The sequence below is a fragment of the Labrus mixtus genome, chromosome 20, assembly GCF_963584025.1.
Source record: "Labrus mixtus chromosome 20, fLabMix1.1, whole genome shotgun sequence".
Lineage (NCBI taxonomy): Eukaryota > Metazoa > Chordata > Actinopteri > Labriformes > Labridae > Labrus > Labrus mixtus.
This window is the reverse complement of record NC_083631.1, coordinates 20,850,231-20,863,329: the sequence shown is the minus strand read 5'-3', so window position 1 is coordinate 20,863,329 and position 13,099 is coordinate 20,850,231. Positions and strand designations below refer to the sequence as shown.

At 42.5% G+C, this 13,099-nt stretch overlaps 1 protein-coding gene across 1 annotated transcript in view; it reads right to left on the bottom strand.

Annotated features, from left to right (window-relative positions):
• The window catches only part of crhr1 (corticotropin releasing hormone receptor 1), a 24,925-nt gene extending 11,888 nt beyond the window's left edge, over positions 1–13,037 (bottom strand). Inside the window, exons 1-5 of the mRNA XM_061026828.1 lie at positions 12,743–13,037; positions 4,306–4,396; positions 4,119–4,169; positions 3,748–3,867; positions 1,543–1,625 (exon numbers count right to left, since the gene is read on the bottom strand). Of these exons, the coding sequence (XP_060882811.1) occupies positions 1,543–1,625; positions 3,748–3,867; positions 4,119–4,169; positions 4,306–4,396; positions 12,743–12,778 (381 nt within the window). The 5' untranslated portion in view covers positions 12,779–13,037. The remainder of the gene's footprint in view (positions 1–1,542; positions 1,626–3,747; positions 3,868–4,118; positions 4,170–4,305; positions 4,397–12,742) is intronic.
• Positions 13,038–13,099: the final 62 nt, after the last annotated feature.

Genomic DNA, 13,099 nt, shown 5'->3' with positions numbered 1-13,099 from the left:
GTATTTGTTTTGTAGACACACACACACACACACACACACACACACACACACACACACACACACACACACACACACACACACACACACACACACACACACACACACACACACACACACTCACAATAGGTTTTGTCTATGTTTAGAAACATGAGGTTAGGGGTGCTGTTCATTTGATGTAATTCAGTAAGATTACACTGTAAGTCAATGGGCTACATGTTATTGATCAGTTCATTGTTCTATCACAGATAATGAAGTTTAAACTGACCCTGTTTTCTTCTCCCATTTCTCCTAAATTCTCCACCTCCCTCCCCCCCAGAGGCCCTAATCTCTCCGTCTCCACCCGTCTACACCAAGAGGCAACCAGCGGTGTTGAAAATAAAGCCAACGTGGTAAGTGCAAAAAAACTGCAGTTTCTTGAGTGTCCACTAGAGGCTGGCTCCCAAAGATCAGGAAGTCCAATACACACCCCGTATTAAAATGTCTGATTTAAAATAAACTGGGGCCGTTTCTGAATAGTCACAGTTCAGTAGTCAGTACTTTTCAGTAGGGAGTTTCAGTATACTGAACTCTCGTGGTCATTCAGTGGTCATTTTTTGGGTCCACCTCAGTATACTGAACATTTCAGTATGGATACTAACTTCCTGGTTTCATGCAGTATGGATCGGATGCGTGCTTTCAGGAAATGAATTGTATTTTACCACCCACAATGCTGTGCGAAATTAAACGTAAATCGTCACGTCACGTCCGCCTCCAAATCAAAACAAACGAGCGTGGATTAATTGAATCAATTTTTAATCTAGAGTTAAAGTCCCGTCTGAAATCACTACTTTTAATTAACAACAGAAAATAAAACAAATGTCTGCATTATTATAAAACCTTTCCCCCTCTATTTAAATAATGATTTCATTATTTAAATGCGTCTTTATTGGTTTATTTTATATTCTGTATCTTACTGTCTTTCATTTGTACTTTTCTTTATGTACTGTATGTTATTTAGTTATTTAATCTGCCTTTTACTTGATTTACATTGTGATATTGTTTTTTGTTTACCTGACTGTATATGCGCGTTACTCTTCTTGAATAAAGCTAAACTAAAAAAACTAAAAAACTGGGTGGATGCGGCCGGTTCGGGTAAAGTAAATGACGTCACTTCCATACTGAATGAATCAAAAGAAGTAGGAACAAATATCTGCCTCCTGTGTGTGCATACTGAATAGTAGGTACTAACAGTATACAGCACGGATAGTAGGTACTGCCTACTGACAGACTGAGTAGGTACTTGGCAATTCGGATACAGCCCGGTTTACAGCCTAGTATCGGCACACACTGTAGAGGGGGTGAATTTATGAAGGATTAGGGAAATGTATAATTAGGCGCTGACTGACAGCCGGAAGAAGCTGTGCGTCAAAAAGCCCCCTTTTAGTAACCGATGGTAGACGCCACTCAGGCTTCATCCACTGTTATTTACACCCCACGGTCTACACCTCCACCTGTTCCCCGCTGCAATTACCTGATATCGACGGCTGTATCGCTCGGACTTACCAGGACGATGATCTCGGTGCACTGACTGTAGTTTCCTCGAGGAGCCCAGCTGCCGTTGGACTGACACTCTCTGTACACCTTGTCTGCGCGCAACACACACACACACACACACACACACACACACACACACACACACACACACACACACACACACACACACACACACACAGAGTTAGAAAGACAAAGATCATGGCTTGTAATTGAAGGCAGCTAATTCAAACTTGTCGATTGGTTGAGCTAATTGGAGAAGTCTTCAGATGATGATGAAGAAGAAGAAGTAGAAGCGAAGGAAGAAAACAGGAAGATGAAGAAGTATAAAAACATGAAGAAGAACAAGAGAGCGAAGAAGAGGTAGAAGAAGAAGCCAATCAGGAGGAGAAGAAAAGGGACAAGAAGGAGAAGAAAAACAAGAAAAAGAATAGACCTTTCGCTTCTGTACAGCTCTTTCACAAACATGTTCCTCCTTCCTAATTAGATTTTATTGATATCACGGGTTTGTCCCGTGTGCCTCTCTTCTACTTCCTGTGTGTAGCGCCGTGTATAATTTGTGTATTTTTAACGCGCTGCCAACATGAGCAGGATCCCCCGTGTAGAAGACATCTTGTGTCTCAGCGGGACCATCCTGCCTAAATAAAGGATTAATTAAATTTGCTAAAATAAAAGCTCATTCAATTAACTGTTTTATTACAATCAATCTTTAGATATCACTTTGAATGGATGCAGCGTAAAACACGGCAACACCAGAGATGTAATTTGGTCCTGACCGGTGTCACATCGCCTCGAGTCCCCCGAGGAGGAGGAGGAGGAGGAGGGCGGTTCCATGCAGCCGGCTCGATCAATAAGTCCAGGCTTAGCTGCTCCGGTAACTGATAAGATGAATGAATCAATACGCCCACTCATTGCTGGTGACAGTTAGCTCATTAGCATGTATGTTAGCTGAGCCTGGCCAATCAGAGGCGAGAGATTTAATGAAAAGGGAAGGGAGGCAGAGAGGGTTTTTCACCGAATGTGAAGGTGATGCTGTTGAAGATGATGGAGTGAGACCCCAGCTGGTTCCACAGGCAAACACACACACACACACACACACACACACACACACACACACACACACACACACACACACACACACACACACACACACACACACACACACACACACTGATGAGTCACACTATTAAGTCAGATCAACAACTAAACCTCTAATTAAACACGAAATTGAATGCCACCCACATACACTCATTAATACACTCACACAAACATTTGAATACAAACACACATGTTACCACACACACACACACACACACACGCCCACACACACACACACACACACACACAGTGTGCAGATGGATGTAATTGAGCCAGCTGGCACCAGATAAAAAGTCACAGATCTTCTGCTGTGTCTCCTCACTGTTTGTAAAAGCTCAGGAGTGCAGAGCTGGAATTGGCTCAGATTTATTAGCTCACTCCTGATTGGCTGAGGGCTGAGTAGGGATAAGACAGTATTATATTGACAATAAGCAGAGTGCCAGTTCTGTGTTCATCATAACAGGATGCCATATTGGGACGCTGCAGTTCCTCGAGTGTCCACTTGAGGCTGACTGAAAAACCTGAGGAATCGACCATTAACAGTAACACCTCTTTTAAAATGCCCATTTTTACAGCTAATAAACATGTTTACATGTTGGTCATGGCGACCGCCATTGTTGGGCTTTAAAGATCTGCTTCAGAAACTAATGTGTGTCTGCTGCGGAAACAAATTAGCCCATTTTCAGGTTTCCGTCCCCCCATGTTGCCTTCCCAAAATCCAGATTAAAGGTGAACCGTTCTAGGGTTGTAAATATCACACCAGTCTGAATAGGGCCACTGTTATGTCTCTATCCTGGTTCACAGGTAGTTCCATTTTCAAGCACACCCTGCTTTATCGTCTGTTTGACCCCTAGTGTGACCATCATTTACAAAATTAGTTGCATGAAGAAGACTTGAAAGTAGAGCTTGAGACCGTATACTCATGAGGAAAATGATTTCTGATTAAATAAATCAACTGAGAAGTCGACTCATTTTCTTATTCTATACAATCAGAAAACAGTGAAGTCGCCCCCTGCTGACCACCAGAAAGAATGCAGATGTAAGACCATTATGCCTTTGCTTCACTTTTGAAGCATTGACTATTCGTTCCTCCCGTCTACGAGACAGACAGAGACTTACTGGTGGTGTTGTAGTGGATGCCGTTGAACTGTTCAGGACAGGGTCTGGAGATCAGCTCTCCTGCTGCACTGCGAGGCCAACACGTTCCTATCCCATCCACAGACAGGTCACAGTACAGACCTGCAACCAGACAGACAGACTTTTGATTTATATCAGAAGAGATGAATGTCCTTTGACCAAAAAAAAAAAAAAGGATCGATTGTTGCAGCTTTAGACGTTATTTCTTTGAAAACTGTCTGAACTAAATCTGTGTGTATTGAATTGAACTGAACTGATATATCGGCGTGCTAATCATGTTGCTGCTGCGGCTACAATCAACCACAAAGAAAAGTCGGTCTGTGATGATGGAGTCCGCAGTTAGCCGTACCAACCTGAAGTGTTGCTGACGGTGAACGTCTGGTTAAACAACGCCAACGTCCTCGCTAACACAGAAACAAGCAGAGGGGGGAAAAAAAAGCAAAAAGGCAGAAAATTTAAGCTTTCATTCTTTTCTTATTTTTTTGGGCGGCGGGGGGGAAGGGGGAGTTAATAAAATGTAAGAAAGACAGGAAAGCTAACCTGTCAGGTTGGTCGACAGCAGGATGAGAGTCTCACAGGTTAACTCTGCAGGGGAAACTCGCCCACAGAATAACACACAGACACACACCACCTGGAAAACACAGATTTACAACTTTACAAGGTACCTGTTACCTACAGATAAGCAGACAGACAGGTGGAGAGAATTGCAGACAGACAGGCAGATGTACAGTTAGACAGAAAGGGAGAGACACCAGTAGGAGGGCAGGTAGACAGACAGGCAGACATGCAAGAAAACAGACATTAACACATTGTGAAAGTATGAATTTATTGAATTAATAAAGAAAAACATGTGGACAGAAACAAGTTTGTCTGTCAACACTTTTGTAAACACATCTTAGATCACGTTACCTGAAAGGTGGACAGACAGGCAGATATATAGGCATGCAGTCAGTCAGACAGGCAGACAGACAGGCGCTGGTTTGTCCACACTTTAATAAGCACATTAAACATCTCGCAGACTCAGACCGCCTCACAGGAACCAGGGCAGGAAATAGCTGAAAATAAATCAGCTAATAAAAAAAAAAACATCTTATGTTTGAATGATTCCATAACTTGAATCCTCTCTCGGCTCTGTCGTGTTTCCTCCGACACGGCAGGCGATCCGTCCGTCACTCAAGTGGTGTTTAAAATGGTCACATGACTGAGGAGGGGGGGGGAGCTGATCCTCCACCAGACGCTCTGATCTGATGCCAGGAGGAAAGAGTCACTCGTCCATGACTCAATACTCCAACAATTAGAGTCATTAAAGTAATATCTGTGTGTTAAATATTCACTGATTATGATTCATTAGGCGTGACAAAACACACACACACACACACACACACACACACACACACACACACACACACACACACACACACACACACACACACACACACACAGATGTATGGATATAATAATACAGCAGGCTGTGATCAGGACTCTCTCTTCCTCGAGCTGTGGGTTGTGTGTATTCTTTTCGGGTAGGCTAACACAGCAGCTCAGTGGGAGGAGTCACGTGGAAACTAAACAAACACCTCAGCATCTCTGAGCAAACAGTTCAAGTCATTATCGTTAGGAGCCGCATGCTTATGTTAGCTTACAGCACTGCAGCCAGAGCATTTTTCTCAAGGGCAAATCATCAATGGAATCTTTTTATTTTGGCCAATATTTTTTTTTGGGCTTTTTGCACCTTTAATGGAGAGGTAGGACAGTGGATAGAGTTGGAAATCAGCGAGAGAGAGCGTAGGGAATGACATGCGGGAAAGGAGCCACAGGTGGGATTTGAACCTGGGCCACCCACTTGCAGGAGCAGCGCCTCCATACATGGGGCGCACGCACAAACCACTGCGCCACCAGCACCCCAGGCCAATATTTATTTTTAATGTAAAATAGTTTAAGTTCTCATGCTTTGCTCTAATGTTGCGTTTGCTTGTATGTGAACCATTTTTTTTAAAGATGCTATAAAAATCTAGTTATTATCAATAAGTAGGGATGTGATACCCTGTAATACATAATGGTACGATATGATGTGATAAATACAATACGGTGCAATATGACATGTCAAAATAGATTACAATAAGGTATGATTTATGATGCGATACAATTTGATACCATGAATAGGATAGGATACAATATTATATGATATGATATCACATAAAGACTAACATAATAAATAATACATTTTGAAACAATAAAATACAAGATGATGGTGTTGCTTGTATTTAATTCTTCCACCGTAGCGCTTATTTAAAAACACTGATGTTCTGTTGGGTGAATTATGTGCTATTCAAATTTACTCTATCTGCTTCTACAGTTATGCTGTCTTCACTGTCGTGGCATGTCTTAGAACATAAAGTGAGGAGACGGTTAAAACTGATCCTTTTTATCTAATTTAGTGGATTTACATCTGAAGTCCATTCATACCGTCCCTTTAAATAAATAAAGAAAAACAAACAGGCTGAACACAGCAGGAACCTTGTGCGTGTGTGTGTGTGTGTGTGTGTGAGAGAGAGAGAGAGAGTCTTTTGCAGGCGAAGCGTTCAAATTGGCAAAGCGGTCCCAGGTGGTGTGTCCATATGGTTGGCTCTCCACTGCTGCCTCCCCTATAATTACTGTATAATACCACATGTACTGGGTCATAATGAAACCACTGCATTCAAATACTGTATCACTACATTTAGTGTCTGCATAATTATACAGAATAAATATGAACGCACTGCATACACAACACTTTATGTACACTGTGTACTTTGAATATGTTTCACATGAATAAACTTAATACATATACATATTCATGTAATAAATATACATCTATGTCTGCACTTCATGAGTAAGTTTTGATCACAGAACATTATCGTTTTGTAGAAACTGAATTATAGGGGTACTCTTTGTATAAGAAAGATTGCACATGAATAATTACACAGTATTTATATACAATAAACATACAGATTAATTACATATGTAGAGTCTACATTGTATATTATCTGTATGTGTACTCAATGGATGAACACACACTAGTGCTAGGCAATTAATTGAGTTTCAATGTAAATTGGGATTTTGGCGTCCCACTATAATAAAAGACAATCGAGATTAATGATTACTGTGCTGCATGCCGTGTCGGCTCGTTTTGTCCACAGGTGTTGTCATGTGTGGTGAATGTTTCAAAGTGTTAGTTGTTATATTTTGGTCACAAGAGTGCATCACCACTATGATGTGTTTTTGAGGTAGTTTATGTTCTAACATATTCTATAATTCTTTGTACAAATGTTTTCTAATGTTTGAGGACACGTCCACAGCTTGTTCATTCACCTGAGCTTAATGGGACGCGACCCCACGAGGCCCAACAGCTGCCAGAGTCGAACGTTAAAAATGGAGTCACGTTCAGTCGAAGCCCCCAGAGTCCAAAAGAGTCGACTGACACGACGCTCAGAGGAGCAGAGGTCAGTGAAGGCAGCACAACAGATCCTCACAGAGTCAAGGTTATGACCAATAATAACCACAGAAAGACAAACAGCTAAAACTGAGAGTCCAACTGTTTCCAAATCAGAGTCAGTCCACCTTAAATCCTAAGCAAATTACACCACAGAGGTATTCCATCATAAACCTTGATCCAGTTTATATATGGTCAGTCCACCTTAAATCCTGAGTCCAATCACACCACAGACAAATGCTCCTGGAACAATGATTCTATCACTCAACAATGTCAGTCCACCTTAAAGGCTTTATATGTGATTTTTCACACTTAAATATAATATAAATCAAGTATATCCTCTGAAAATAACTCTGTGAGTCATGACTGTCTACAATGGGTGTAACACCCGAGTCCCACTGTCTGTGATGTTTTCAGAGTTTTCAGAGTCCTATCTTCAGTTTGTTTACATCGCCAGGACGGCCGGCTGACTCCTCCCCTCACGTATAAAAGTTGTTTAATTGAGGGACTAGAGAAAAGAAGAATAACATACTGTACTCACTGCTTAACTGTGTTTCTAGATCACGCTCATTTCAGGTAAATTTACATGCAGTGTGAAGATACGAGCATAATAAAGATCGCTAGCATTAGCATGCTAACACAACAATGCAGCGCAAGTTGTTTTGGTTTCATGCTGGTGCTCAAGGGCGACATCTGCTGGATCAAAAAAATCACATATAAAGCCTTTAAGTTCTGATCCAGTCACTTACTGTAGATAGTCGTCCTTCAACCCTTTCTCAGTCATACCACAGAGTAAGTCTTTATTCAGTCCCACTAAAGAGTTAGTCCACCTCAAACTTGCTCCATTAACACCATATACGCAGTCAACCTTAAAATCTAATCCACATCACATCACAGAGGGAGTCCACCTCCCTCCATCCCCTCTCTGAACTCCTACACAGCTGTGGGCAGATGACTGATCAACATGAGTCTGGTTCTGCTCGAGGTTCCTGCCTCTTAAAGGAGTCACATACACACCACAGCCAAAAAAAAGCCATTTTTCACATCAGAAATGTTTACAGCCCGGAACAAAAACCAAGTAGGTCCGATTTTTTCTTTGTCTTCACTGGCACACACTGTACGGGGGATGTGGACACCACATACAAACACATGGCATGAGCTCATGTGGCAATCAGCTGTTACCGATGTGGTGTGTGTGTGTGTGTGTGTGTGTGTGTGTGTGTGTGTGTGTGTGTGTGTGTGTGTGTGGGGGGGGGGGGGGGGGGGGGGTCACATGTTTGACCTTAACACATCAACAAAAACACAAACTAAGAGAAACACTTTTCATAAGCTCACATCTGCTCTTTGAATCTTCTAATATATTCATATTGTAATGTTTTTTTTAATTTGTTTATTTTTATATTAATCCTATATATTGTTGAGACATGTTTAACATAATCTAATACTTTTTTTATATGCTTTAATTCTGTAATCTTAAAAAACCGTTGTAATTATATTCTTAAATATATCTTAATATAATTCTTAAATAAATCAGCATAGAAGTTTATAAGTCAAAATTGACATAAGACTAGGAGGTTGATTTTTAAAATTGCATATTTGAGTCAATATTGTAACCATAACCATTTTTATAAGTAATCATAAAAAATCATCAAATGACCCGGAAACTAGTTGCTGTGAGACAACAGGGCTAACTATGTCACCAAGGGTAATAAGCAAAACAAGAATCAGCAATCAGAGATGAAAAACATGCAGTTGTGTGTGAAATTAACTTTTTCTGCACCTTTAAGAAAAAGCTAAAGACCCAGCTCTTTCATGAATACCTACTAACTTAATGATGATGGTCTCCATATTATTGATGATGATGATGGTAATGACAATGGTTTTTGTTTGATAATGACGACTTATAAGATGGTTTCTATACTGATTAGAGCTCTCAAGAACTGCCCTCAATGTTGTGCTTTGCCTCTGGTCACTTCCTGTCAGCACCTGTGTGTCCAATCAGACTCAAAGCTGATCGTTTGCTCTTACTGACATTGTTCCCTTTTTCTAGAAAAGCGTCTGATAAGTGAATTGTAGAATTGTAGAAATGAAAGGCGTAATGAGACATGATCCAAAAGCCCAGTCAAGGACGACTCCACCGACTCAGATCAGTCGATGACAGAAGAACAAAGATGATGAATGTTTTTCTCTTCTTTGTCTCTCTGACTGTATCCCATCAGTCTCTCCACCATGGTTTGTTATTTAACCTGTAAACATTTAGTTTCTGTCTTCCCACGACAGGCCGTAGAGTTGAATGTTTTTTCCCAGTTTTGTATTCGTTCTCAAACTACTTCAAGCATCAATCGGTATTTACTGTATATTCCTGCGTGTGTGTGTGTGTGTGTGTATGTGTGTGTGTGTGTGTATTTGTTGGACTCTGTGTGTCAGTGTGTGGCAGCAGCAGCAGCAGCAGCAGCAGCAGCAGGTGGTGTTTAGCTGAATCACCGGCAGTTTCAGACAGAAACAACACATTCCCTGCCGTTTCAAATCTTAGAAAACATGAAATGTGTGATGTGTCTTGTCAGTGAGGAGGTGTGATGAATAAGAACATCAGCCCACCTCCTCGTCAAAAGTCCTACTGTGAAGGTACCGGCAGCTAAACACAGCTACGGACATGCTAATGCTAGTCCACTTGCTAGGTACGTTTTATATCATTGCTAAGTGCGATTGGATGCTACAAGGTTTCATAGTGATTGCTCAGTGTAAAGGTTATGGCTTAATGTTATCCTTAAGTGGTTGCTATTGGCGACTTAAGGCCCTGACGCACCGAGGAGATCGTTGGCCGTCAGTCTTAGTTGGACCGTCGGTGAGCGATCGTCGCCCTAGTTTTTTGCGGTGTGTCCGGCTCCGTTGGCCTTTTTTTACGCCGATTCGACACGTTGAATCGCCGTCAGCGGTCGGTGAGAGGGATCACTCTGATTGGTTGTTCAGAGGTTTCTCCTTAGGGCTGACAACGCCAGCGCCATTTTCAACTTTTCATCAGACATTGTTCTCGATTAGTAGGCTACCGATGATACAAAGTGGTGAGCGACAGCGGTGTGGAAATGGGCTTCCCGTATCATAGCAACGAGCTACCGCCGCTGCTCCACTCATGCGCAGATTGACGTGGTGGTTGGCCGTCGGCTGTAGCCTTTGCGGTGTGTTCTAGTGCAACTTTTTGACCAAGGCGTGAGACGATGTGAGGCCACACCACAGGCGGCGTTCGTCGCCACTAGTTCTTTGCCGTCCGCTTGGTGTGTCAGGACCTTTAAGGGTATTTTAGAGCTTGCTATGTCGTTGATAATTGGTTGCTTAGTGGTTGCTAGGTGGTTACCAAGCAGTGTCAGGATGACAACAGGAAACTTGTCATTTAGTTGAAATAGTTTCGCTGTGATATAGAAGCAGCCTTCTGCAGGAGGACTTCATTACCCAGACACCCCGTCTCTCTGTGTATCTCTTTCTCTGTCTCTCTCCATTGTGATGAGATGAGAGGCGGAGGAGGAAGAGGCTGAAGGAATGAAAAGAGCAGACAGAAACAGGAAGTGATGGATGAGTGTGTCGATCGCCCCCTCAGGTGCTGACAGTCATTTTATTCCCCTCTCTCTCTCTCTCTCTCTCTCTTCCTCTCATTTCATTGTCCATCCTTTAAAACTGAATGAAACAGTCCTCAGCTGTGTGTGTGTGTGTGTGTGTGTGCATCTGCATGTGTGTGTGTGTGTGTGTGTGTGTGTGTGTGGTCCAGTGTATGTGTGTGTGAGTTCTATATATAGAATGATGTATGTTGGTGAAACGCCAGCACCCTCCAGCATTAATATACCTCTCTCTCTCTCTCACGCCCTCTCTCTCTCTTTCTCCTTCTCTCTCTCTCTCTCTCTCTCTCTCTCTCTCTCTCTCTCTCTCTCTCACGCCCTCTCTCTCTCTTTCTCCTTCTCTCTCTCTCTCTCTCTCTCTCTCTCTCTCTCTCTCCACGTGACAATGAGACCAAAAAGAGAGAAACTTCAAGACTTCACGAACATGTGACGCTGTCTCTAGAATATTTTTACACTTCATCAAAAATAAACTTAACCAAGGTCCACAACTAGCTAATCTGAGCTAACCTGGGATCATCCGAGTTCTACAGTTATTTTAGGGCTAGAAGTTTTAATTCACGAGTGATGATGAGGTTCCAACAACGCTTACTCTGAAGAAGGTCCTAGAGAGGGATTTAAAGGGATCATCGATTATGTTGTTTATTGACAAAGTTAATCTGGGCAGCTTCTGGTTCATCTAGTCTTCTCTATATGTTCCTTTTGGTTCCTGTAAACTCTGTGTTACTTTATGTTCCTGTTGGTTCATCTAATTTCCTCTGGGCTACCCTTTGGGTATTTTGGCTTCGTCTTACTTTCTGTTGATATTTTCCTGTTTCTGCGGGTTCCTTTTAGTTACTGATGGTTCCTCTGGATTTTTCAAAGAAATGTTGAGTTTTTGAGGATTCTCGTAGCTTCTTTCTGTATCTATGTTCCTTTGGGCTCTCTTGGGTTCGTCCTATAGCTCTTGGCTACTCTATGGTCATTTGGGTTCCTGTGGGCTCCCTGGGTTCTTCTTGGGTTCCTTTGGCTTCCTTCAAGTTACTCAAAGCTCCTCTGGGTACTTTAGGTATCCATTGGGTTACTCTTGGCTCCTTTGGTTTCTTGTTGGTCTTTCTTTTTCCTCTTGATTCTTCAGAGCTGTTTTGGCTTCATGTGGGCTCCTCTCAATTCATGTTCCTGTAAATAACTGGATTGATTTGGACGGATGTTAGTTTCCCTCTGGTTCGTGCAGGATTCTGTATAGATACCAGTGGTTGAGCCGGTTAGGTCCAGGTTCCAGCTGTTCCAGGCACCAGAAGGCTAAATTGTTCTGTTGCAGCAACTCCACCTCCTGCCGTTTGATATTTGTCCTTTTTGTTTTTTACACATACATTTATTGACTTATCAATCTGCAAAACAGTAGGGCAGGCTACATTGAGGAACTGATTCTGGACTTTGATGTAGGCCTATCACACTGTCTTCATCAGGGATTTTGATGTTTTCTTGATTTATAAAATATGTTCACAGACATCTGAGATCCAAACCACTGCATATTCAAACACATCCTGTACATACCAAGAGCAGTTCACTGTTTTGCATCTCACACAAGGACGCTTCAACAGTTCAGGATCAAACTGTTTGCCTATGGGTAATTGGACGACCCACTCATCCTCTGAGCCACAGAGCCCAGATGTCTTCGTTATGGGTCTTCAGCATGCATACAGATGACGCACATATCAACACATGGCAAGCAGATTTTTCATTATTATTACTTAGTTTTTATAGAAAGGTCTGATCGATCAATCTTTATTTCTATAGCGCCAATTTGATAAATATACACAAAACACACACACACACACACACACACACACACACACACACACACACACACACACACACACCAATAAACAAGCTGTGGCTCACACGCACGCGCTCTTACCTGCTTCAGTAGTTTCTCCATCTCCCTCTCTCTCATTCATACGGTCGCGTTCCGGTCCGGTTTCCCACCCCTATCATTTCGCTCCAAGCCAGGACAGACGGAACCACACAGATCCACAACAGAGAAGCAGAGCCCCAAGCCGAGCCGAACCAAGCCCAAGAGAGCCGGTTAATAAGATCCTTCACACAGAACAGACAGAATCAAGAGAATTCGGTTCAGCCGGTCCGTTTTGGCACGAGTCTATCCTGGTCCGAGTCTGTCATTAGTCCTGCGTACAGAGAGCCGGTCCTGCAACAGAACACTGACAGACCGGAGGAGCGCATGCTGCTGAGGGGAGGCTGCTGCAGGGTGCGAGCC